This window comes from Enhydra lutris, unplaced genomic scaffold (assembly GCF_002288905.1).
Source record: "Enhydra lutris kenyoni isolate GAN:26980312 unplaced genomic scaffold, ASM228890v2 scaffoldscaffold26, whole genome shotgun sequence".
In the NCBI taxonomy this organism is placed as follows: Eukaryota; Metazoa; Chordata; class Mammalia; order Carnivora; family Mustelidae; genus Enhydra; species Enhydra lutris.
Genome location: NW_019154110.1, coordinates 9417993 through 9444697, shown reverse-complemented (window position 1 = coordinate 9444697; position 26705 = coordinate 9417993). Strand labels below are relative to the sequence as shown.

The window sequence follows — 26705 nt, the reverse complement described above, 5'->3', positions numbered from 1 at the left end:
CCCTACCTCACTAGGCTCCCAGAAACTTGGCTTATAGTGTAGCTCTTTCCTCCGAAATCTGTCAACATTTTATGAAAGGTCCTATGAACTATGAGGAAATCTCTTGCCTTGGTATTTCGATGGATCAAGTTTTGGACTTCAATACTGATAGGGAAACAGTCCGCTGACCTAGGAGCCCCAAAGGTCAGTGCCAGAGTGGCTGCTGGCAGAACCACATAGACAAGGGCGGTGACAGAGCTGTCCTCCTCATTGTGGCTTGGTATTTTACTGTATTGGAGCGTTTTCCTTCTTTCCTTTCCTTTATAGGTTATGCGGTCTTACCAAAGCTTACTGCGTAAGCTCTCCGTGGGTGAGTAGCATACCAGATACACCCGCAATGCCTCTCCTACACCTCCCCCTGCTCTCAGAACCTGGGGGAGGAGGGATGTCCAGGAACTCTGGAGACTCATGCCTGACTGGGGTCTCTGGACCTGTCCCTGCAAAGGGCCCTTCACTGACAGGCCAGGCTGCCACTGCCTCTCCTCTAGCACCCTGAAGCCCCCCTCCATTCTATTGTGCTCTGTGTTTCCCGGGGCTTGCGAGAGGTGGCATCTGGCTTTACTCCCTCTCCACCCACCCTATCCGTCCCCGTGGCCCCGGTCACCCCCGCCGTCCACGCTGGTCTTTCTGGGGAGGTCTCTGCAGAGTCTGGAGCCAGGAAGTCACCATGCCCCCCAGGGAGAGGAGCACGCAGGGCAGCGCCTGCCACAAGGTCCAGGCTTGCTAACAGTGATCAGGAGGGAATGGCCTAGACCCCTATGGGGTGAGAAGAAGAGAGGTTTTGAGGCCCTGAGCCAAGTCGGTGTTAGAGCCACCCTACCTATTTGCTGCCCCCTGCACAGGGGCCTCCATGAAGGCACCAGCTTGGTCCAGCCTCTTAGTAGCCCTGAGGGAGGCTGCCCAGCGACAGTGGCACCAACATGGGGGGCACCAATCAACAGCAGCCTGTACCCGATCTGGGCATCCATGCCTGTTAGGACCACAGCGGTGGCTAAAGTGGGTGGCCCCCCCCCGCCTGGGCTCTCCTGCCCTCACCCCAGGGGCGCTTCCAGCAGTTGGGTTTCTGTTTCAACTTGCCCAGATGTGCCCTGCCCCCCACCCAGGGCTGGAAGCGAGTGTGGGCGCGGTGGGGAGGAGGTAGGAAATCAAGCCTCCCACTCTTCCCCTTTTGTATTACGGATTACATTCTTTTTCTTTCTTTCTTTCTTTCTTTCTTTCTTTTTTTTTTTTTGAAGATTTTATTTATTTATTTGTCAGAGGGAGAGAGAGAGAAAGGGATCGTACAAGCAGGGGGAGCAGCATGCAAAGGGAGAAGCAGACTCCCCACTGAGCAGGGAGCAGGATGTGGGACTGGATCCCCGGGCCCTGGGATCAGGACCAGAGCCGAAGGCAGACGCTTACCCAACTGAGCCACCCAGGTATCCCTTATCCCTTAAATTCTTAAAGCAGATGTGTCAAAGGCAGAATTTCCTAGCCCCTCCAGGGAGCTGGGATTCACTGATAGATGGTGAAAGGCGCTGGTGCTGGGGTTCAGGGAAAACAGAAATGAGCAAGTATTTCCTGGACACTCATGTGGTACGAGGCTCGGTGCCAGGTGCCCTGCCGGGACCCCAACAGGCCCAGGAAGGCAGAGGCGGAAAGGACTCAGGAGCCGGCTGTAAGCAGAGCTGATTGACTGCACCTCCTGCGGACTACACACACTGTGGGAGCTCCGGGGGTGTAGGCCAACCCCGGCTCCAACTGCTGCTCTCACCAGCACCCTCCCGCCAACCTACCTCTCAACCTAGGTGTACAGAATGCATTTCACCACTGCCCGCTCTCCTGCCCAGAAAGCTTATGTTTCCTAAACACTCCGAGGCCAGATGCCCGCCATTCCCTGGGGGAAATCACAATTTCATTAATGCCAATGTATCCATTTTCTATGGACATTGGGGTTACTTCCATTTAGGGAACGACCACGAAAGGTGTTTTCTCTCTACAAAAACCAGCAGAGTTCAGCATCCAGATGTGGTAGCACTAACCTTTCTATTCACACACCTGTTAGGTCCTACCTTACCACACAACCCATTTCCCAAAATACAAAGAATTCAGCCCATTATCCTGGCCTTTGGAATGGGTACAGAAAGAATTATCCAACTTGTCTTCTGAATCATAGATGAAAATTATTCTAGGACTTTCTGCAACCTGATAGTTGTAAGGAGACAGCAAGAGAGCCAATGAAACATCCAAAATTTCCTAGGGCAAAGGGGAAGGTCGACAACTCAGGGAACACTCAAGTCTTGGTTTTTATATGGAGACTTCATAGTCACTGCTAAGATCCCCAGCTGAAATGATACCCCTTGAGTTCCCGGCTTAGGACTCTTCAGAATACAGGACCAGCCCCAGCAGCCCTGTGGGCCCCTGTCTAAGACACCGGTTTAATGAAGCCATAATCCATGCATTTGATGAGGCATTCCCGGGCTGTCTGCACCACTGCCGCCTTCTTCTCATCTGGCTCTTGTTTGCCCACGACAGTCAGGATCTCCAGCAGCTCACTCTCCACCAGCTTCTTGGCCAGCTCAGCGTCGGCAGCCAGCAGGTTGTAGGCAACGACCAGGCCCCGGTGCTGGACTGACAGCCGGTCATGCAGGCAAAGCCGCTGCAGGATCTCCAACCACTGCGTTGTCTGGAGGGGAGACGTAGATAAAGAAGGATTAGAGAATCAGTGGAGGGATTGTGGTTGGACATTTGGGACAAGAGAAACAGAAGGCAAGCACATACTTGGTTATGTGTATGGAACTCAGCATACGCCTACCTGAGCCCACTGGGACTAGCTTGCAGATGTCCTCCTCCTTACCAGAGCCAGGGCAGGAATCCAAAAAATAGAAGGGACTTGACATAATCCAATCCCTTTCATTTTATAAGTGGAGGAACTGAGGTCTAGGAAGGGGAAGTAACTCAGCTATGATCACACATATGAAAATAGTAGAGAATAAACACTCAAATGTCCATTTATTTTTTTAAGCATCTAGAGAAGCAAAGGGACAGGCCCACTGCATGCCTGATTGGAATGGGGATAGAGGGTGTTCAGAATGGAGGATTCTAACACGGGCACAGGGCCAATGCCTGCTTCTGCCAACCTAAGTGCCCTTAGAAATATGAGCTCCAGGCATGCCCGGGGCTTGTACTCTACTCGTCCTGACTTCCAGTGGAATTTACACTGGAGTCTGGAGTACAGCCTCTCCTCCATCCCTCCTCCACCCCTCCCTACAGTTGTGAAGTAGCCCAACTACAGTGCATGGGGAAGGCAGGACTCTAGACCATCTGATTATCCCAAGAGACAGAGTTGGAGCTAAGAACAGAACCAGGAGGCTTGACTCTTACCACATTCAACAGACATGAGCAACAGAGTAGCATCATTATTGGTCTGGGTTTTGGAGTCAGAGAGACCAGGGTTCAGGTCCCAGATTAGTCACTTACCAAATATGATCTTAGATCAGTTTTTTGACCTCTCCGAGTCTCAGGAGCCCCTCCATCATGTGGTATATCTACTTATTCACATTGTGGTGGTTTAGTGATATGGTGCATGGACAGAGCTTAGCACGGGGGCTGGAGCATAGTAAAAGCTCAACAGAGAAGTGGACAGAGATGATGATTTTAGCCACTAATCCAAGGATTTCCCCTTTGCTTCCTCATACCTGTTACCTCACCCTCCATGTGTCAACGGGGACAGCTTCCTACATGCACCCTCGCAGACGGGGAGGCAGGCACAGAGGGGAAGGTTTCATGCTGACGGGTAATATAACGGGTCCCATGCCATTGCTCCCAGGCATAGAAATGTAGCTAAGATTTTGGAGCCCCTCAGGAAGAAGGAAGAAGTGTCCAGGAGAGGGTCAGCAATCTTGAAGGACGCCAATCCCTTCCCAACTACCTGGTGGCGTGGCCTTGAGCTAGTTACGTTTCTGCACTGTTTTCCTCTCTGGTCAGTAGGGACAAAAATAACCTCACCCACCACCCAGGGCTGTTGGGAGGTTGGAAGAACTTAATAAACATAAACATTCCGAGCAGCACCTAAAGCCCAGGAAGTGAGCAAGTCAGAGTGCCCTGTGGGAGTCTGTCGGCAGAAGTCATGTGACCAGTTACTTCCGCAGAGGCCACTTTAGGGCAGGGGGTTTCAAAGTGTGGTCGCCAGGCCGAAAGCACCCCACCTAACCTACTGAAGTATTTCGCCAGCCCTCTAGGTGACTCACACACCTTACAATTTTGAGAAACTTGCCTCAGGGGGAAATGCCAAACCCCAGGGACCAACCAGGAAGAACTACATCTGGCAGAAAGACCCTTCTCTTGTTCTCTTGTGCGGACAGCATAAGCACCCGTGCAGCTCAGAGAAGGTGTGCGTGCACGTACACACACAAACACACACACACACACACACACACACACACACACACACACACACCTTAAACTGACCATTAAAAAGAGCCTGCCAGGGGCAGGGCACCTGTGTGACTCAGTGGGTTAAGCACCCAACTCTGGATTTCAACTCAGGTCATGATCTCAGGGTCATGAGATCGAGCCCCGCCTTGGCCTCCCTGCTCCGTGGGGGAGTCTGCTTGAGGTTCTCTCTCTCCCTCTCCCTCCCCACTGCATGCATGCTCTCTCTAAAATAAATAAATAAATCTTTTAAAAAAATAAGAGCCTGCCTTTAAAGCAGACTTGAGTACATGTGAACGGGGACGCTTACGTGTTTTGCCTTCCGGGGAGCTGATGCCCACAAACTAGGTTCAGTTCAGTGAAATGAAGACATTTTCATTTGGCACCGCCATGTTCACGATTGCACATATGCCATTTTGCTGAGACAGCCACGGTCCCACCAAAGGATCTGAGCATCACGTTCACGTAAGAGGGTCTGCCATGTCTTTGCCAAACCACAAGCTCCCTATGGTACCCCCGCCAAGTCCATGGCCCTCTTGGGGAGCTTGGGGGCCCCACAGCAGTAGTTAGTGTTACTGTGGTCCTCCATGTTATCATTCCGAAGTCCTGAGCCTTAAGCACCACCGAAGTCACTGGTTGAAATTACAGTGGGGCGACCCCATAATGGATGTAAGGGATTGCGTAGACCCTCCTTCCAAGCTGGGAGGAACAGATACCAGGGCCTGGGGAGTGTTAGCACAGAGGCTGGTCTCCCCACAGAGGATCACGCAAGGTAGTCCCCCTCCTGCCCCCGGGACCCGCTCTCACCACTTGGGTCATCTTGAGGCACAGTTTCTTATGAGCTGCCGTCAGCATGGCCAGCGCCCCCGCAGCTGCGTTCTGCAACTTGTCGTCGTCCTCCCCGCAGAGCAGCACTATCAGCTTCAGCCGGTCATTCCCATCAGCCAGGAACCTCTCCTGTACCTATGGGGGGGGGGTACATGGCTCAGAGAAAAATGCCCCCACCTGCCAGCCTGGAAAGGGAAAGAAGCATCTGAAGCCATGTTCTCTGACCCAAAATTCTTCAGAGCTTTCTTTTGAGCAGCTCTCCCTGTCACCTCCCCCAGGAAGTCTCCTCTGACTAGCTGGATAAAGGGGCTATAAACTCCTTCAGGTACAAAGTTAAAGAGAGTCAGGGTTTCTCCATACAGCATCTGCCACCACCCCTGTTTGCGTTCAGCTACCCGCACCAGAGGAAAGAGCAGGCACACACCCATGAATGGGAGTTGTTGCCCAAAGAGCGGTGTTTCTCTTCCCTTTGGGGAAGGCTGGTATGTTTCTCCCACAACAGATGGGCCTCCAGGTCTGCCTTAAAATGGCTTTGCAGTCCCTGAAGGCAGCGGAATTGGGCAAGAGAAGGAAACGGATCGAGAGCTGCTGTGCCATTCAACAAGAGAGCGAGCAATTAGCTTCCTATGGACCCTAAACCAGGAGAAGAGGCTCCTAGGGCCCAGTGCCTTGACGTGTCTCAGAGGTCACTGGTCCCCACCACCACCACCTGCTCCATGATAAAATCTGGTTGATCAAATTTAAGGGCATTTTGTTGGGTCGGGTTTCCTAGAAGTGGAGCTCTAAAAAGGTCAAAGGTCGGTCACAGCTGCCCAGGTTATGACCCTCCCCCTGCATCTCCCTGAAGCTGGAGCAGTGGTCCTCAGAGACGAGAGGATGGCAGAGATGGTCAGTGCAAGGGCACAGTGGTAACTGGGAAGCAGATACCCCAAAAGGACTACATTCCCCATCTCTTGCATGTAGATGTGGCCATAAACTAGTTTCGTCATGGAACCTGAGAGAGAGTGATAGTTGTCACTGCCAGGCCACCATGGCGGAGAACTATAGGGGCCTTTCCTGTGGTCTCTCTCCCCATTCAAATGGAGACCTCTCCCAGAGTGGCAGACAGGGAGACAGTTCTTGGTTGGGGTGTGGGGCACAGATAGTTCTTGATGGCCAAAGAAGCCTGGATCCAAATCATTGCTTAGAAGGAAGCCACTGGGGGCGCCTGTGTGGCTCAGTGGGTTAAAGACTCTGCCTTCGGCTTGGGTCATGATCCCAGGGTCCTGGGATCGAGCCCCGAGTTGGCCCGAGTTGGGCTCTCTGCTCAGCAGGAAGCCTGCTTCCCTTCCTCTCTCTCTGCCTGCCTCTCTGCCTACTTGTGATCTCTGTCTGTCAAACAAATAAATAAAATCTTTAAAAAAAAAAAAAAAAGAAGAAGAAAGAAGAAGAAGAAGAAAAAAGCCACTGGATCCAAATGTGAACAGAAGTGATATGAGTGAGAAATGAATTTCTATCCTGTTGGGAGCACTGCTTATTTAGATGTTCCCAGGGGAAGCCTGCTCGCCCTTCCCATTGTCCCTCCCCTACGCTTCCTTTGGATACACTCCCTTCCGAAAGGCTGCCAGCCCCCCCAGGTCAGTCTCAGGCCAGCTCCCTGATAGATCCTGTCTTTTTATTTTATTTTTATTTTATTTTTATTTTATTTTATTTTACTTCAACAGGCTTTTGTGGGAAGATCCAGGACCTTGAGTTAAGAATTGAGAGAAAAGAGGGGCACCTGGGTGGCTCAGTGGGTTAAAACCTCTGCCTTCGGCTCAGGTCATGATCCCAGGATCCTGGGATCGAGCCCCGCATCCGGCTTTCTGCTCAGCAGGGAGCCTGCTTCCACCTCTCTCTCTCTCTGCCTGCCTCTCTGCCTACTTGTGATCTCTGTCTGTCAAATAAAAAAAAAAAACCAAAAAAAAAAAAAAAAAAAAGAATTGAGAGAAAAGAGAAAAGGTCTCCCACTCAGCCCTACATGAAGGCCCATAAAGGCCACTTAGCCTGGCCCTCATGTTCATGAAGGGCCTCGGATTTGGCCCTATTGTTACCTCAGATGAGGTTATATCTACAGGCTTGGCAGTTCTCGCAGGACAGAAAGAAGACACTCATTTACCATGTGATTATAATTTCTTCCCATTACTGGACCATAAGGCCATTGGCATTGTTCTGAATTCATTTTATTTTTATAAATCCTATAATTCCTCTGTGAAGAACACAGTTATAGTGCATTACAGTTTCCATGGAAACAGCAACAGTTCATTAGACGTTAACATTTAAAATATCCTAAAATTGTTTATATCTGTGTTTGCTTTTCCTCATTTTTTAACACATGTGGAGCTTTGATAAAATGTAAGTGATCTAGCTTCTTTTGGTCTCTAAGAGGCCCTGGTCTTATATCCTTCTCTGCTATGAGAAGATTATTATTCAGACATGAAGAATTTAGGGAAATGGTATCTTCCATGTCCCCAGCTCAAGCTAGGGGTCAATCCCCCAGCTAAGAACAATAGTATTTTGTGTGCTTTTCCTTTGTCTCCTTGGTGCATGTATTCCTCTCAGGATCCCTACAGGGAAGGGGGCTGCAAGCCAGGAGAGATACAGGGGTTCCTGGGTTCTCCAGCAAAATGCTACCTTAGTATCATTGTAACCCCCAATCTCACGCCAGGCCCTGCCCTGTGGCTTGGCTCGCCCTGCCGAGGTCCCTCCCCGCCCCCCTCCTGAGCCCGCCCCCCTCCTCCTGAGCCCGCCGCCCCCCTCCTCCTGAGCCCGCCCCTTTCTCCCGAGCCCGCCCCCATCCCGAGCCCGCCTCACCTCCTTGTTCACCACCATGTTGCACATGCATTCTGTGGCCGCCTGCCGCAGCTGGTCATGATTCTCAAACATGTAGTTTTCAATGTCTGGCAAGGCCCTCTCCTTAAAGATCTTTTGTCTAGGGTGTGAGAGGTGGGGAAGGGAGGCCACTGAGTCCTTAGGGAGGAGCATTTGGAGTTTGTGGCCACCCAAGGGCCATTCCGCCCTGTTGGTGGTTCCCTCCCACATCCTCAGCCAGCGTGATTTGGATGACATCGATACCAGCTCCAGGGAGGGCACCAATGGGCATAAACTAAATGACAGTATAGCATCCTGGCCATAGCCATGGGGTCTGGGATGAACATGTCACCAGGCTGTAGAGTCTTCTGCAGAGAGAAAGTCTTCTTTCTCTCCTGCCGGACATGAAGCCAAGAAGATGTGAGGTCTGGAATGACCCCTGTGATCGTGACAGAAGGGAAGAGCCCATTTGAGAATAAAGATGACACAGGCAGCAGAAGTGGACAGAAGTAGGAAAGTGGGAGGTAGGAGGAACGGTAGAGAAGAAAGAAAGTAGGGAAGTGGGAAAGCTTTGTAACGCCTGCATCAAGCCGCACCTGCATCTGGTCACCCCAGACTTTTATTTACATGAGTCACTAAATTCCCTTTATGCTCAAACCAGCTGCAGTTGAGTTTTCTGCCCCTTGCAACTGAAAGAATCACAACCCAGTTCTCTCCCCCATCCCCTTGTTCCCAAGAAGGAATTCCCACCATCCACCTGGGTATTTTTTTTTTTTTACTACTTTAGTCAGAAAGAACTGCCTTGATAATCTCCTTCATCTTCACACATTCACTATGTGCAAACTCAAATCCCTCCCACTTCAGGTTTCTACCCACTGCCTTTGGTCCTGTCCTCAGAGGAAGCATACACTCTATGTGAAACTTCCTCCAAATCCTTTCTGGGGCGACTCTCTCCACCCCCAACCCTCCTTCCCCACCCCACTCACCGGAGTTTGTCACTCCGCCCAGACAGATTGGTGAGGCCCAGGAGAGCCTCGTAGTTCTGGAGCCCATCCCTCTGTGTGTCCAGGAGACTCACGAGGGGCCGGACCACTTCATACACCTGCGTGGAAGGGTCAAGGAGTGGGTCGGGCAGAAAGCATGTACCTGCAGACCCTACCATTTACAGGTGCCCCGCTTTAGAATTCCCAAAGTGCTTTCCCACCCACGGTCCGATGCAGCTTCCACGATGATCCTGAGAGTCAGGATTTCCCTTACTTTGCAGACCAGATAACCCTGGTGTCTAAGAGGACAGTCCCATTAAGTCAGAGGCAGAGCCAAGCCTGGAGTCCAGGCACCTCCAATTTACTGCCCTCTCTGGGATGGCACCATGCCCCCTCCCAGGCCGGGGGTAGGGTGACAAGGGGAAAGGCCCCTAGGAACACAGGAGACTCTTCCCATTGCCCCATCCCACCCCCCCCAGCACCTGGCACCCACCCGTTCCCCGGGGAAGGCGATGTCCGGATTAGAGACGGCGGCAATCTTGGCCAGAGCATGGGCTGCCTTCACCTTGCCCACGTCTGTGCCCTCCAAGGCCAGGGGGATCAGCGCCTGCAAGAGAAGTCACGGTCACTCCTCTGCCACAGACATCCAGAGGCCTCTCCTCCCATCCTCCCTCTCCAGCTGCTGTCTATCTCTATAATGCAAGCAAGCCTGGAGCATCACGGAGAACAATTAAATACAGACCCACGGACTCACACTCCTGCTCTTGGCACGCCTCCTCGTCTCCACTTACACTCGCCACCACCCATCCACACTGCTGGTTTTGGGGGAAATAAATGGAGCAACACGCTGACTTTTTCCTCCCTGACTGCAGTCAAACCTAATCATCACCGCAGCCACTTAACTGAGCAGCTACTATGAGCCAAAACTTCAAGTGTATTTTCTGTAACCCTTGTGACATTCTGCAGAATGATTGCAAGATTTCCCCCCCATTTTACAGATGAAACTAGCTTGGGGAGATTGAGTAATCTGCCCAAAGTTATGCAGCTAAAAAGGGGACAAGCAAGGATGCAAAGACCAATCTTCTTCAACAAAGTCCACGGTCCATGCACCTGTACCATGCTTCCTTCCAACAGCAAGGAGGAAAAATGGAATTCCACACCCTAAAATCGGGCAGAAGTCAGTTTGGGGCCATGAGCACAGACAGGACAGATACCTGAATAACAGTATTCCAGGAGGTTGGGTTGGGGCATGGGGTACATTATTCTTGGGTCAGGCAAAGAGCGTGAGCGCATGCGCGCGTGCACACACATGGGCTCCTCCCCAGTGGATCACCTTCTAGGATGGCAAACCTTATCCCACCAATTACCTTGCCACCGCCTTGAGCCACAATGGTTCCTCGGTCTTTGGGGTTATCGCAGAGGGCCAGGAATACCCTGTAGGGCGAGGATGAAGGATACGTAATGTACACCCTTCCCAGGCATCGGCGGGCCAGCCAGTCAGACCCGGTGAAGCCTTGGAAAGTGCTGCACCTGCCCCAGCATTAGCCACCTTGGCCAGACACTGCCATGGATACAAGGAGCTGGGGAGAAAGTGAAGCCAAGTGAGGGGAAGCAGGTAACCAGGAGGGACAGTGACCTCTTTCCACCCAGCGCAAATGCCCACCTGTGATACCTGTCCCGCCACGTTGCTTTTCAGTGTTGATCCCCTTCTGTCTCCTCTCCAGGCCCACCAATGGCTCGTTCACTCATTTACCACCCGCTGCCACCTCTATTCGCCCCCAGCCTCCTGCCCCCAGGCCCCTCAGATCCCAGCCCTGGCCCGCTGCAGCCCCACCTGGCCAGCAGCTCTTTGGTCTGGTCGGTGAGGATGGCACTGTCCACTTTCACCATGCAGGCCAGCGCGGAAGTGACCCCAGCCTTCAGAAGCCGCTTCACACGCGTATCTATGAAGTCCTTCTTGTCCTGGGGGGAAGGAAGGGTGGCAATGGCGAAGGAGCCTGAGCACCAGGCCAATCTGCCTGGGAACGAAAGACGGTGCGTTTCTGACTGCTAGTGGCAGGCTGAATAACGGCCCCCAAAGATGTCCACGTCCTAATCTGCAGAACCTGTGACTCGTACCTTACACGGCAAAAAAAGGAAATTCGCAGCTAGGATTAAATGAGCGATCTTGAGACAGGGAGATAATCCTGGATTATCTGATAACCCTGAGCTTCTCAATAAGAGGGAGGCAGGAGGGTCAGAGTTAATAGAAGATGTGACAATAGAAGCATGAGGTTGGAGTGCTTTAAGGTCACTAGCCAGGGAAGGTGACTTCTAGAAGCTGAAAGAGACAAGGAAACAGATTATCTTCTTGGAGCCTCCAGAAGGAACCAGCCCTAGTGACCCCCTTGACTTTGGCCCAATGGGACTGATTTTAGACTTCTAACTTGGAAATAGGTCACCCATGGAAGTTTTTTAAAACTGGAAGAAAACAAATTTGTGTTTTAGGCCATTATGTTTGTGGCAATTTGTTACCGCAGTAATTCAAAACTCATATACTCTTCCAGATTCCCTTTGCCAAAACAAGAGCCAAGGGGGTGTCCGGCATGTTCTCCTCTTCCTTGCTCCCTTCCCCCACTCCCAGTATAGAGCCTGAGAAGCTGGTGTGGCAAGACAATCAGCCCAATATAACATAATAATTAAAAAAAAAATCTGTTTCAAAGTAAAAAAAAAAAATAGGAAGAAAGAAAGAAAAAAGAAAAATCATCCCAAAGATTCTTCATTCACAGAGAAGTGAAATCAAAGAGATCATCCAAAATGATCAAAAGGTTAGCTTTTTATTCGGGGGGTTGGGAGACTTAGGCAGGAGGAGGAGGGGATAGGGAGCAGATAAGGTTGACAAAACAATGGATTGGGTTGTGCTGAAAATCCGAAGTCAGCCCCAGAGTTGAACAGTCTCTACCGATAATTCTGGAAGTGACTGGGAAGAGGCCGGCAGTTGTGGGCAATCTCTAGAAGCCACATTTGAAATTTACAGCAGCAGAAAATGCTATATATTCTTGCCTGCATGAGCCACTATGCAGCTTTAAAAATGGATTCCAAGGGACACCTGGGTGGCTCAGTGGGTTAAAGCCTCTGCCTTCGGCTCAGGTCATGATCCCAGGGTCCTGGGATCGAGCCCCACATCAGGCTCTCTGCTCAGCAGGGAGCCTGCTTCCCTCTCTCTTTCTGCTGGTCTCTCTGCCTACCTGTGATCTCTGTATGTCAAATAAACAAATGAAATCTTTAAAAAAACAAAAAACAAAAAAAAAACAACCGATTGCAAGAATGACACAGCAGGTGGCAGGGAATAAGAAGGGCACTTGTCGTGATAAGCACCTTGTGTTATACAGAAGTGTTCAATCAGTAAATTCTAATCCTGAAACTAACATTACACTGTAAGCTAACTGGGATTTAAATAAAAACTTAAAAAAAAAAAGAATGGCATAGAAAACACCTCAACTATTTCCCCAAAACTGGGCAGAAAATGATAACAACATTCTAATTACAACTATGAAAAGAAAAAAGATGTGCAGAGAAAAACAGCCTCTGGTAGGCGATATAATACACCAAAATGCTGATAGTGGTCAAGGGGAGGTAATGTCACAGTGCGTGGTCGTGTTCTTTCTTTTGCTGTCCACCTTTTTGTTTGTTTTGCGATGTGGTTTATAGTACTCTGACCATTAGAAAAAAAATCTTCATCTTTTACTGGCTGGAAATACGATGCATATACATTTGTGTTTCAACCACATACAAAACACACCCCTGAGGGCAGGGAATCCCTGCGGAGGGCTCCGAGGGGATTTGTGACATCTGGGCTACTACTGACTGGCTGGCATCTCTCCCCCCTCATTATTCCTACTTAGCACCCACATCCCCAAATCCAGGAAACGAAATTTCTATAAGTGTTGGACACACGAAATACAGTCTGATGTCCATAAACCAACCACATAAATTACAAAACGTCCATCATGGCTCCACTTGATTTTCAGATGATAAATAGTCTCACCCCCCACCCCGCAAAAAACATTAAACCTAAATGGGCGGAGAATGAGTGCCACTTAGTGGGGGAAATTTAGCCACGATCCTCTTCAGTCTCTCTGTGTCCTATACCAAGTCCTCCCAAACACACACAGCACCCAGACGTCCCTGTCTTTCCGTGCACCTCTCTGGCAGCCTCGTGGCACAGACCCCTCCAGCATCATCCCTAACCCACCTTAGGGTGCTCCTCGGGGACGTGCTGCTTGGAGAACTTGGCAAGCTGCACCAGCTCGGGGATGACCTCCTTGACATCGTAGCTGTTGGTGCAGTTCACCAGGGTGGTTGCCACGGAGTACAGGACAGTCTTGTCAGAGGTCTAGAGTCACGGGGTAGGGGGACAAGGAGGAGTAAGGCGGAAAGGAAACTTAAGAACAAGTCTCTGCTTCCAAGACAGCTCCCTGGCCTGGCCAGTGCCACCCAGCTCGGAGAAGAGAGAGTGGCAGAAGAGGGAGGAGGGAGGAGGAACGGGCTCTACCTGGGCAGGGTGGGCAGAACCTGCTACAGCACCCCTGAGAGCATGGGTGGGGGCCCCCTGAGTGCACAGCTTACTCTGTGCCTCTTTCAAAAGCCCAGTCCGTCAGTCACGCTTTGCCATGGGGGCCAGGTAGGAGCCGGACACCTCTGGTCTAACCCCGGTGGAAATTCCCTCCCTCCCCTCCTCCCTTTGGGGGTGGAAAAGAGCCAGGGCATTAGTCCAGCAGAGGAGGGAAGGACTCTGGGAAGCCCTGGGAAGGAAGGAGTAGCCCAGAAGGGCTAGGCACTGCCTCTCAGTCCAAGACCTCACTTCCTGAGGGTCCCAGGAAAAAATACCATCCTCTTGTTCATCTTCCCGCTGCCTGGAAGCCATGAGGAGTCATGAGCCCATTTTATGGTCAGGTAAAACGGGGCCAGACGGGGGAAATAACCAAACTGGTTGACATGAGCAGTAGGGCCAGAGCTGGGATGAAGACACAGGAATCTCATTTCCCAGGTTCAGCGGAGGGCCCGGTAAGCCTGAACCTGGGAGACCTTTCCTGAGGCAGGACGTGTGGGCCACGCTTGCCTTGGCCAGCTCAAACATGGCCTGCAGGGCGGGGATGTCCTGGACAAAGTCGTCTTTGACGTCGGCATCCAGCGTGAGGTAGGCCAGACCCTCCACGGCCCATCGCCGGGTCCGGGTGTCTATGGACGCATTGCACAGCCACCTGGAAATTGGGGGGAAGAGTGCTGGGCGTGGTGCCGGGGCTCGGGTCAAGAGAATGAAGCCATGTCAGGGTAATGGGGAGTTGCGGGGGGGGTTGGCTTTCACGATGTGGCGTCCCCTAGAGCACATCCCCCAGAGTTGGTGGCGGGCCTGGGGAAGTAGTACTCCCTTACTTGCGACACTGTTTGGCCAGCTTCTCCGTGGACCCTTCCGCAAACTGCCTGAGGGCGTAGTCCGTGCCTCCCGCAGAGCCGAGTTTACAGAGTCCCTGGTGTGGGAGTGAGGAGAGGCTTGGAGAATCAGATACACTTAGGGGCAAAAAGCCTTACTCAAACCAGTCCCTGGGGCTGGAACACTTTGTCCCTTTATCTTTGCCTGGATAAACCTCTGTGCCTACTAAAAAACTCACTCAGGTGTCACCTCTTCCAAGACGCCTTCCCTGAGCTCAGCTTCTAGGATAAGGCAGATGCTCATGAAGCTAGACCAATTTGGACCCTCTGATGTCTAGTGCCTGCTGTTTCGAAGAAAAAGCACAAGACAATACTCATCTTATCTGAAACTACAGCAGTGAAAGTTATTCTTGCACAAAAACTGGCACAGAAACCAGACTTGTGGGTAATGAATTCAGATATGCAGAACCTTACCCAAGAGAAATTTCTCTATTAGGAAAAACATGCCTTCCATAAGAGAAAACTCATGATGGCAGAAGCTATAATTAGTTCTTTAAAAAAATGATAAATCCTCCTCTCTCTCTCCGCCTGCCTCTCTGCCTACTTGTAATCTCTACCTGTCAAATAAATAAATAAGTAAATAAAATTTTTAAAAAATGATATACCCAGAAAAACACATCAGTGGCTCAAATTGTTACTGTAATGGTTTACAAGCAAAATAAAAGACCCATGAAAAGACTTTCTGTAAAAATGAAATCAGAAACATTGAAACAGGTGACCTGTGCCATCCAGAAACTGAGTAAGGACACAAACTGACTTTTTAGAGTCTGCTCATAAAATACTTGTTGGATAGAAGCTCCTCAGGCTTAGCATGGTTCAAAAACATGGAGGCAGAGGTTCCCAGGTTACACAGCAGGCCCCACTGTTCTGAATCTACATTCTCAGAGCTTCCTGTTCATCACCCAGCTTTGCGGGGGCCCGTGGGTGGGTCCAAGGGCCCCCTACAGTGTGGGCTTCTTGAGGGTAGGGGCCACGCCTCATTCATCCTGGTGTCCCTGGTGCCCGGCACCGTGTCTGGTACTGACACTCACCACCAGTGTGCGGATCTTGATCTTCTCGTTTTTGGTGGTCTTGTAGATCTCTTTGAGCAGTGACACGCCGTTGGTGATGATGAAGGTGGCACGACTGAGCTTGGTGGATGCGTGGATGAGGGCCTCCACGGCCACCAGCTGGTCTACGTCGCGCTCCGAGCCACACAGCGCTACCATCATCTCCATCACACCTTTCAGTCCCAGCAGCTGATTGCCTAGGTCAAAGGGGCCTTGCAGGATCCCTGACACCGTCTGAATGGCAATCACATTCTTGTCCATGTCCTGAGGGTCAAACTTGCCCCTAAAACAGAGGGCGAGGTGGTCAAGGGAACTGGCTGAGTTTGCTGGGATTTGGGGCAGACAGTCCTGAATTCACATCCCAGATCGAACCATTCATGCGCTGTGTGACCTTAAGCAATTCAATGAACCTCTCTGAGCCTCAGCTTCTTGATCTAGAAACCGATGGTAAAGTACTACTACTGATCAGAGTTATGGTGAGGGTAAGTCATAGAACAGACACACCATGGGTTGTGTCCCTAAAAACACACTCAGAAGGATGGGGATTGACATGCACGAACTTTTTTAGGGAGAGCTCTTGGGATCAGCTCATGCTGGAAAAGGAAAGGAATCATGACTTGTCAGAGGGATGCAATGGGCTACAACTCAGCCAGCATGAAGCCTCAGTCTGTGATGAGGCTTACATCAGGGAACACATTCCAGAGCTGTTTCCAGCTGTGAGGAAGGATGAATCATTGGATGCTGGCTGCCCTGGGGAGGATGAAGCAGCTGTCTCCAGCTGAGGGAGGTTCCAAAGAGAGGTTACAAGCCAGAGCTGTCCATGAACGGGCTTCCCAGCAGCTGGGATGTCTAATGGGACAGTACAGTAACACTTACAACACCGAAGGGCGTACTGTGGTGCCCAGCACCCAGCATCATTCTCAATGCGACCAAGTCATGCGGTAGCCTGAACTGCTTACTCTCCTGTCTGGTCCCAGGCCCTCCCCCTAGGAAGAGAGGGGTCTGCCTTGCTTCTGGAAAAGACCATCATCTACTCTACAGCAAACTGTCCGTGTGGGAATATCAGAGATGACAAGTCTTCTGATCTTTCCATGATCTCCCCAGGTCAGTCTGATGTGAGGGACCAGACGTGCACAGTGTGATGAATGGAAGAAAGTGGACTGGAAAGGAGAAGGCCACACCGAGCCCGAGTGGGAGACTTGGGCTGTGATCCCACATCTGCCTCTGCTGGGCTGGGTGACCTGGGCAAGTCCCCGTGGGGGTGAGGGTCAGCATTGGAAGCTCAGAGAGCCCCTCCAGTTCCAACGCCCGCTCCATGCCAGGAAAGCCAGAGCCTTTCATAATCAGTCAGGGGCTGCCCGCTCAGCTCACTGCACCCACCCAGCCCCTGCCCCAGCCACTGATTAAGCAGGGTGGCTTATGTCCTTGGGGGTGGTCACCTCAGGTGCCTGTGCTGCAGGAGGTGACCCCACCTGTTCAGGCTCTGTGACTGATTCAGGCAGGGACAAGGCCTGCACAGAGGCAGGCTGGCTGGGAGGGGCCCTCGTCCCAAAACCTCCACCCTCCCGAAGCCTGACGGGGCGATAGTTCCTGGGACTCAAAATTTGGGACCTCATGAGACACTCAGGAAGCTAGTCCAAAAGCCAAAGCTGAGGCAGAGAAAGACCAGAGAAGCCCAGAGGAGCTTTCAGTGAAGCAGTCAGGGCTCAGGGGAAGCTACGGGATTGAGCAGGAGCTGGCAAACTTGGGCTGCTTGGCCAAATTTGGGAGGCTGAGAATGTTTTTTATAGTTTAAAGCATTTTATTTGTGTTTTGTTTTGTTTTTTAATATACAACAGAGGGGTACACATCCCACCAAATGTAAAATATTTACTCTGGCCCTTTAGAAGAAAAGTTTGCCAACTCCTGGAAGGGAGAAAGGAAAAGCAGAGCGTCTCCATCCTCCCAAGACTCTCCTGGGATACTTTTTTTTTTTTTTTTAAAGATTTTATTTATTTATTTGACAGAGAGAGATCACAAGTAGACGGAGAGGCAGGCAGAGAGAGAGAGAGAGGAGGAAGCAGGCTTCCTGCTGAGCAGAGAGCCCGATGTGGGACTCGATCCCAGGACCCTGAGATCATGACCTGAGCCGAAGGCAGCGGCTTAACCCACTGAGCCACCCAGGCGCCCCAGGAGGGTCTCCTGGGATACTTTTTAAATACGTAACTTCCTGAGCCACAGCCCAGACTACTAGTAGAGTCAGGTGGGGTCCCAGAAGTCTGAATAATTTACAAGCACAAGGATCATTGGAATAAAGGTTTAAAAGATGGTGCAGCAGTGAGAGGAGAAGGGAGGGGACACATAAAGAAAAAAGAGACTCAGAGAGAGCATCTGAGTCACAGCGATGGCAGAGTGGTGGTGGGGAGACCAGAATGACACTGTTGAGGGTCCCAGGTTTCTGTCTAGGCTCATTGAGGCCACAGAGTGCTTAAGGTCTCAACAGAGCCAGGTCTCCCTCTTGGAGAAGCTGATATTTATTCCTTCAAGTGGGTGCTAATGGTAGGTCTAAAATAAGTCCAAAAATATTTTGACGCTCTTCCATGCAGAAGGTAGAGCCTAACCCTCTCCTCTTAAACGTAGACCACCCTTGATGGCTTGCTTCTCGCAAAAAGAATGTGGTAGAAGTGATCGTGTACAACTTCCGAAGCTAGGTTGTAGAAGACACTGCCACTTCTGCCTTGTTCTCTCTGAATTTTTCACTCTGGGGAAGCCAGCTACCATGCGGTGATGACTCAAACAGCCTGTGGACAGGGTACACCGGGAGGAACTGAGGCCTCCTGTCAACCCCCAGCACCAGCACGCCAGCCATATGAGTGCGCCATCTTGGAAGCAGATATCTTCCAGCCCCAGTCAAGCCTTCCGAAGACGGCAGCCCAGGCAGATGTAAGACTGTACGCTCCTGAGAGCCCCAAAGCCAGATCCACCTAGCCTAACCACTCCCAAACAGCGGTTGCATTGTGGAACAATTACTTCAGGCTGCAAAATTTGGGTGTGATTGGCTACAGAGCCCTTAACTAACACAGAACATGATCCCATGAGACTCACGTGATGTACTCCTCACAGATCTTGCGGAAGTGGTCGCGCTCTGGGTCACAGCGCAGGTCATCGTAGAGCTTGCTGATGAGGATAGAGGCCAGCATGCGGGTGTTGTCGGTCAGAGGCAGGCAGGATGGCAGATCTGGAACCTGCCCCACCACCTTCAGGATCTTCCTCAGGCCTGCAGGACAGACGATGGCAGATCTGCTGGGGTCTGTCTGCACAAACACACCATCTTGTTCGGTTGTCTTAACACCAGCTTCTCTCCAGCCTGCCTTTAGGCAACACATGCCTTATCCGGAGGGAAGGGCACTGGCACGGGGCCGGGAGACCCGCGTTCTCCCCCTGACTCTGCCCCTAGGTGAGCAATTCACCTCCCGCTGTGGGTGGGCCTCTATTTTCACATTTACAAAATTAGGACGAGCTGATCTCCAAGGACCGTACCAGTGCTAGCAACCTGCGGGTTGATGTATAACCTTCCTCAAATACTATCTGATATTCTCTTTTCCCCATGCCTCATCTGTAAAGTGGGAACATAGTACCTACCTACCGCAGAGCGTTTGAGGACCCCATGGGATCATGTACGGCTGGGCCCAGTCCAGACATGCCATCATCACTCAGTGAGCATTTATTATTTAGTTAGTAAGTGCTACATGTGCTATTTGTAATTACTATCTCTTCTCCTCTCTTCTGTTGAAGAATCTTCACTGATTTCCTATTACCCATTAGGCTAATCCAATCATTACCTATCCCTTGGATAAATGAAAGAATACGTGAATAAATAAATTAGCATCTTTGAGGCAGTGAATACTAATCTGAAGGATGCAGTCTTCTCCTCAGAAAGCTCACAATGCAATAAGGAACAGTCACATAAAGACTACAATAAGCTGTGAAAAGGACAGAAGGTGTGAGAAGGACAGAGTGGTGACACCTCAGATGGGGTAATTTGTTTCAACAAAGAATTGTAGTAAGTTATTCTGAGCGCTTGCTACGTACCAAGAGCTGCATAACAAAACCCTCCTGGTTAAAAATCATTATTCCCGTTTTTCAGAGCGGAAAAAACCAAGACATGGAGGAGTCAAGTAAGTTGCCCCGCTGGCAAGTGACACAGCAAGGACCCTGTCCCAACCACACCTGACTTCAAAGCCCATGATATTAACTGTTATGTTATGCTGCCTCTGGGACCCCTGAAAGCTTGACTTCAGAGCCAGGTTTTAGGAGTGGCAAGGAGTTGGTCCGACCTCAGCTGGTGCAGGTTAGCAGGAGGAGAACTCAAGGCAGATGCCAGGAGCCATGAAACTCTGGACGCTGGGAGGGAATTAAAAGCTCTCCCCAGTACATTTTCGGTCCTGCATACTTTGCCACCCACACAGAAGTACGGGCAGGGATGGGGAGTCACAGGAGGGGGTCGGTGAACCAACCCAACCTCCCCAGTCTGGCTTTCAGAGATAGCCACTGAATACACCCCCCACCTCCCACCCTGTCCCCAACCTCAGCCCCCACGCTGCCTTCCAGTCCCACTCTTGCCTTGAACATCCCATTCCTCTTCTGCTAGAACCCTCTGGACCTCGTCCCCATCCATCACTGCCCCTCCCTGAACCCAAAAGCTCCCTTGAGGCAGGATGTTCCAATGGCTCCCTGGTGCGAGTCTCCCAGACCAGCCTGTACAAGGAGCTCCTCAGCAAGGCAGCTTCTCACGAGTGTAACAGGATTTGCGAGTCCACATTATTTTTACCCAAGAGCACTTTTCTTCAGTGCCTTGAATAACAAATATTGCTCCCCACCTGCCCTTTCCATTAACTGTGTGGTTGGACCTCGGTCCTAGTGCAGAGAGAAAGAGGTCTGTGGTTCCCCCTTTGAAGTATATGCAGAGAGAACCAGAACTGGGGAGGAGAAGGGGGGAAGGGAGGAGAGGTGCTGAGGGAGGAGGTTTATAAGCCCTGGAAAAATCTGTTACAGCACACTTTGCTGAGACCTGTGAAAACCAAAACAGTATCAAAAGAAGATACATTTCAAACGGGTGAGAGCTAACCTGAGCCTTTTCAAATGAAGGATGGTCTGTGGCTCTTAACCCTGTGGGAGTTCACCACAGTAGATTATAAAGCCATGGGAATGACTTCCCAACAATTTAATCTGATTTGGGAGTAAGGGTAACACCTGGAGCTGGGCAATTTAGGGACCCTCCGCCAGAACGTCATTACTGTGCTTTTTATATAATTCACTTGATGCCCTTTCTCCCTTCTAGAAGGCCCGCAGAGTATGTTGCCAACCACAAGATTTCAGGAACATTACTCCATGGTCGGGGGAGTCCTGTTTGTCTCTGGCATCACCCCCCTTGGTGAGGTAACTCTGCCCAGGTGTTTTCCAGTGTGTTTGGACATTTTCTGGGTTTGTTCAGGTCCTGAATTCAGAGCTGTGCCTTGATCTGTATTTTCACCAGCCCCTGGGGGTTCCTAATAGCTAATGCCTTGTCCCCGGCAAGGGCCACACCTCTTCTGCTTTCTGCTCAGAGCCAAAGACCCTGGTGCCCACTCCAAAGGTTGCCTTGAGCTCCAGACCCTCCCATCTCCTCACCATTATCCACCACGTAGATGGTACGTGAGTTGTCGTGAATGGCGAGGTCCTTCCTGGGGACATTCTTATTGAGCAGGTTCAGGGCCTGATCCCTGCCCTGGCCAGACACCTTCTTACTGACCAGCATGTCGAGCAGGTGGCTGGTGATCTGCTTCAGGTCCTTCTTGGTGTCTGAGGAAAGAGAGGACAGGGGTAAAGAGAGAGGAGGGAGCCTCAGACCTATAGGACCCGCAATGGCAGAGTCTTCTAGAAGGACTCCGGAAACAAGAAATCCACTGCTTCCTGGATGTTGGAATTTCCCAGGAGGGTATAGTATTGCCCATCTCACCCCCAAAAAGGGAGAGAAATCCCTAGACAATACCCCCAAGTGGGCCTCCAGTCACTCAGCCCTGTGTACTGACTTCTACTACAGCTCACGCCATCCCTGAACAGCTCTGGTTCTTAGAAATTTCCCTATTCTTAGACATGACTGACAGGGAGCCAGGGAGGCTTCATGTAGCTTTTAATAAACTGATTGAACAAAATGTTTCCAGAAAAGAAATGTATACTCCTTACAGACATCTTACTCCCTGCAGATTCAGACCTGCTGGGAGCCTGAATTCAAGCCTCAGATGGGATGCCTGCCCCCTGGGGGATTAAAGGTAAATGCTTTTTCCTGCTTTTGCCCTGTCTGACTTCTCTACATCTTAGGGAATTTTGTTCTCATTCTAAGGTTGGAGCCAAAGGCAGACAGGGAGGCAGGCATGAAGGGAGGGAGGGAGGAAGGCAGGCAGGCAGGCAGGCAGGGAAGGAGGCTGGGAGGCAGGGAAGGAGGGAGGGAGGCAGGGAAGGAGGGAGGGAGGCAGGCGGAGAGGAAAGGCAAGGAGGAAAGCAGAGAGGCAGGAAAGCAAGCCTACAGGCAACAAGGAAGGGAGGGAGGGAAGCAGGGAGGGAGGGAGGTACTGGGGAAAAGGAAGGATCTCCCAAAAATGTCATATTAATGACAGATGAAGGTTGAAGCTATTTAACTGGACAAGGAAAGTCATCGGTGAACATGATAGTTTGTTCCCAGATAAGGGCAAGAGAACAGACTTGTTCTGTGACTCTTCAGAGGGCAGAACTGCAGTCAGAGGGGGATGGAAGCTACAAGGAGATAGATTTGAAATCAGCATCTAGAAGAATTCTTTAGCAAAGATGTCCAACATCTCTCTACTTCCCAAGAACACTGTGGCCGCCCATGACCCACCCCTTTCAGCATCCAGGTTCTCGGGCCCTTGCACTCTGGCCCCGGGTTGGTCATGGGACTTACAGCACCCCCAGGAGCTTAAAAGCACTTGTACACTGGGGCTTGTGCATTGAGAATGCAGCCACCATGCTATACAGACACCCAAGCTGCCCACTAGAGAGGCCACAAATAGAAAAACCAGGGTGTCCTGGACAGCATCTCCAGTTCGCCGCCCATTATACGAGTGAGCCATCTCGGACCCTCCAGTGGTTCTAGCACAGAAAAGGAATGACTTGTTGACCATTACAACAATAAGTCAGAACCACATCAAGAACCTAGGTGGCTCGGTCCGTTAAGCGTCTGCCTTTGGCTCAGTCAGATCCCTGCCCCACGTAGGGCTCCTTGCTCGGCAGGGAGTCTGCTTCTCCTTCTCCCTCTGTCTGTTGCTCCCACTGCTTGTGCTCTCTCACAATCTCTCTCTCTCTGAATAAATAAATAAAATCTAAAAAAGAAAGAAAGAAAGAGAGAGAGAGAGAGAGAGAAAGAAAGAAAGAAAGAGAGGAAGAATCTAGGACTCCTAGGCATCTGGGTGGCTCAGTTGGTTGAGCGTCTCCCTTCGGTTCGGGTCATGATCCCGGGGTCCTGGGATCAAGCCCCACATCGGGCTCTCTACCCAAGCTTTTCCTCTCCCTCTATCTGCTGCTCCCACTGTTCCTACTATCTCTCTGTCACATAAATAAATAAAATCTTAAAAAAAAAAAAAGTCTGGAAAGACACACATGGCAGTGGTAATTATTATCTGGAGTGGGGTTACAGAGGGTTTTGTTTTGTTTTTTTTTTTTTTGTCTTTACATATTTCTGAATTTTTCCAAATTTTTCCAATACGTCTCTGTTACTTTTTTCTAGCTATGGTAAAATATACATGAATAAAATTTATTGTTTTAACCATTTTTTAAAAGAGTTTATTTATTTATTTGAGAGAGAGAGAGAGAAAATGAGAGAGAGAGAAAGAGAGAGCATGAGAAGGGGGAGGGTCAGAGGGAGAAGCAGATTCCCTGCCAAGGGAGCCTGATGTGGGACTTGATCCTGGGACTCCATCATGACCTGAGCCAAAGGCAGTCGCTTAACCAACTGAGCCACCCAGGCGTCCCTCGTTTTAACCATTTTAATCATTTTTAAAAAAGATTTTATTTGGGGCGCCTGGGTGGCTCAGTCGCTAAATGTCTATCTTCAGCTCAGGTCATGATTCCGGGGTCCTGGGATTGAGCCCGCATTCCTGCTCAGCGAGGAGTCTACTTCTCCCTCACCCACCCCCCTGCTTGTGTTCCTCTCTTGCTGTGTCTCTCTCTGTCAAATAAATAAATAAAAATAAAATCTCAAAAAACCAAAAGATTCGATTTATTTATTTGGCACAGAGAGAGGGAGCACAAGGAGGTGGGGGAGTGAGGGGTGGGGTAGAGGAAGAAGCAGACTCCCTGCTGAGCAGGGAACCCAACTGAGCCACCCAGGCATCCCTCATTTTAACCATTTGTAAGCATCCAGCTCATTGGCATTAAGAACATTGACATTGGGGCATCTGGGTGGCTCAGTGGGTTGGGGTCTCTGCCTTCGGCTCGGGTTGTGGTCTCGGGGTCCTGAGATCGAGTTCCACGTCGGGCTCTCTGCTCAGCAGGGAGCCTGCTTCCCCTACCCTCTCTGCCTGCCTCTCTGCCTACTTGTGATTTCTGTCTGTTGAATGAATGAAATCTTTGAAAAAGAACATTGACATTGTTTGCTGCCGTCATCACCATCCATCTCCAGAACTTTGTTAACCTGTGAAAACCAAAACTAAACAACTCATTTCCTCTGCTCCTAGCGCCGGCAACCACCATCCTACATTCTGCCTCCATGATTTGGACTATTCTAGATACCTCATATAAGTCAACTGAAGCAGCCCTGATCTTTTCGTCCCTGGCTTACTGCACTCCTCATAATGTCCTCAAGGTTCATCCATGTTGTAGCCTGTGTCAGAATGTCCTTCCTTTTGAAGGCGGAATACTATTCCATTGTGTGTATAGACCCCATTTTATCTCTCCATTCACCCCTGCGTGGACCCTTGAGTTGCCTCTACTTTTTAATTTTTTTTAAAGGTTTTATTTATTTATTTGACAGAAAGAGAGAGAGAGCACAAGTAGGGGGAGTGGCCAGCAGAGGGAGAGATAGAAGCAGGCTCTCCTCGGACCAGGGAGCCCAATGTGGGGCTCCATCCCAAGACCCTGAGGTCATGCCCTGAGCCAAAGTCAACGGCTTAACTGACTGAGCCACCCAGGCGCACCACCTCCACTTTTATGTTATTGAAAACGATGTTGCTATGCCTCTATTAGTTTTATAATTAGAAAATAAATATAAAAATAAAAGCAGACCACCTCCACATACAGGGACTGAGCTGTCGGAGAGGGGCAACTGACTGTCCCTGGCCCCCACCCCCTCGACAAACACAGAAGACCATCTCCTACCTAGAACCAGGGCTTCCTCCTTCCCCCGATGTTCTCGTTTGTCCTCCCCCGACAGAGAGTCAATGATGGCCTGGAGCAAGTTGCAGACGGCCAGAGACATCTCCTCGTTCTCCACGGCCATGAGGCCACAGATTCTGTCTATCCGGACCGCATGGAGAATCACGGTGGCCTAAACCCCCAGCAGAACCCACCGTCAGCTGCCTGTCTTTCTTCCAGCTGCCGTGCTGGTAAGGAAGTAGGGGATGACCAGCCTCACCCCGCCCCTGCTGGAGGGATACGCCCCGGGCAGTCAGTGCCTCCTGGACTCCACAGTCTGGGAAAGCCCTCAGAAACAAGACACGCCTCTTTCCAGAGTCTGAAAGCTGGGCTGTCCAACGCAGGAGCCACCTGCCACCCGGGGGCCATTGAGCATGTGTGATGTGGTGAGTCCGCATTGAAATGTCCTCTAAGTGCACGATATGAACTGGGTTTGGAAGATTTAGTAAGATAAAATGCCAACCATACAGCCTTTGCATTCAGCTCTGCCTCATAAACCACTTTCAATAACCTTACCTTTGCATAAAGGCATTTCCAGCTCAAAGGGAAATGCAGTTGACCAATCTCTGCATACAATTATACAGTCCATACAATGACCATACAGTCAAGGATGGGGGAAGGGGACACAACTTAGACTTTGCACCAGGGTCTATTTCTGCCAGCCGCTCCCCACCCCCATGTCACCCTCAGCCCTCAGCCCAGGCCCTCACCCTCGCTCGGTGGCCACTGCACATGCCCGAGAGGGTCCTCACGGCAGCCAGCACCAGCTCAGGCCTCTTGGTGTCCACGAGCTGCAGCAGCAGGCCCACTCCGTTGTTCTGGAAGATCATCTCAGCCCCTGCTTCTTCACGCCCTAGGACGATGAGGTTGTTGGCAGCCTGAGGCGGGAGGACACAATGGGGGCCATGGAGGAGGTGTGGCAGTGAGAGCCCATGCAGGGGTTGGTGGAAGGAATGGATTTCCTTTCCTTTCCTTTTCTTTTTTTTAAGGTTTTAGATATTTATTTGAGAGAGAGCCAGTGCGAGTGAGAGACAGAGAGCTAGAGCGGAGGAGCAGAGGGAGAAGTAGACTCCCAGCTGGGCAGGGAGCCCAATGCGAGGCTGGATCCCAGGACCCCAAGTTCATGACCCCAGTTGAAGGCAGATGCTCAACCAGCTGAGCCACTCAGACACCAGGACTGGATTTTCAAAACATGGATTCTTTCCCTGTAATCAAACTCCCAGTGATGTAGCCCAAGAATGATTCAAAAGAAGAAACAAAACACCTTGCATAAAGACAAACTCAACAAAATATAGCCACCAAAGTCATAAATAAAAAGATGACCCGCAGCTTGGGGAAAAACAAACACTGATAAACAGAAACCAAATAGTAGGTTCGCTCTGATTGCACTTACATTAAAACAAAACTGTGTATATATGCTGATGGATAAGGACTAAAAAAAGGTATTGAGGTGTTAAACGAATTAAACAAGGAGGCCCTAGACTGAGTGGCTTTAATGCCCTAGAAACTAATATAAGCAAACCCAAACCTAAGCCTATAATGTCTCACGGTTAAGAAATTGAAACTTAAGGGTGCCTGGGTGGCTCAAGCAGTTTAAGCGTCTGCCTTCAACTTAGGTCATGATCCTGCTGTCCTGGGATCGAGCCCTGCATCGGGCTCCCTGCTCATCAGGCAGACTGCTACGCTCTCCCTCCCCCGTCTCTCTCTC

At 50.6% G+C, this 26705-nt stretch overlaps 1 protein-coding gene across 1 annotated transcript in view; it reads right to left on the bottom strand.

Moving 5' to 3' along the window:
• Nucleotides 1-1445: 1445 nt before the first annotated feature.
• LOC111151579 (unc-45 myosin chaperone B) overlaps nt 1446-26705 on the bottom strand; it is a 30839-nt gene continuing 5579 nt past the window's right edge. Inside the window, exons 6-20 of the mRNA XM_022509653.1 lie at nt 25708-25875; nt 24962-25130; nt 21263-21433; nt 18698-18869; nt 15596-15896; nt 14508-14602; nt 14194-14335; nt 13327-13467; nt 10927-11054; nt 10460-10526; nt 9586-9699; nt 9096-9211; nt 8113-8230; nt 5260-5415; nt 1446-2704 (exon numbers count right to left, since the gene is read on the bottom strand). Coding sequence (XP_022365361.1) covers nt 2444-2704; nt 5260-5415; nt 8113-8230; nt 9096-9211; nt 9586-9699; nt 10460-10526; nt 10927-11054; nt 13327-13467; nt 14194-14335; nt 14508-14602; nt 15596-15896; nt 18698-18869; nt 21263-21433; nt 24962-25130; nt 25708-25875 — 2319 coding nt within the window. The 3' untranslated portion in view covers nt 1446-2443. The remainder of the gene's footprint in view (nt 2705-5259; nt 5416-8112; nt 8231-9095; nt 9212-9585; nt 9700-10459; nt 10527-10926; nt 11055-13326; nt 13468-14193; nt 14336-14507; nt 14603-15595; nt 15897-18697; nt 18870-21262; nt 21434-24961; nt 25131-25707; nt 25876-26705) is intronic.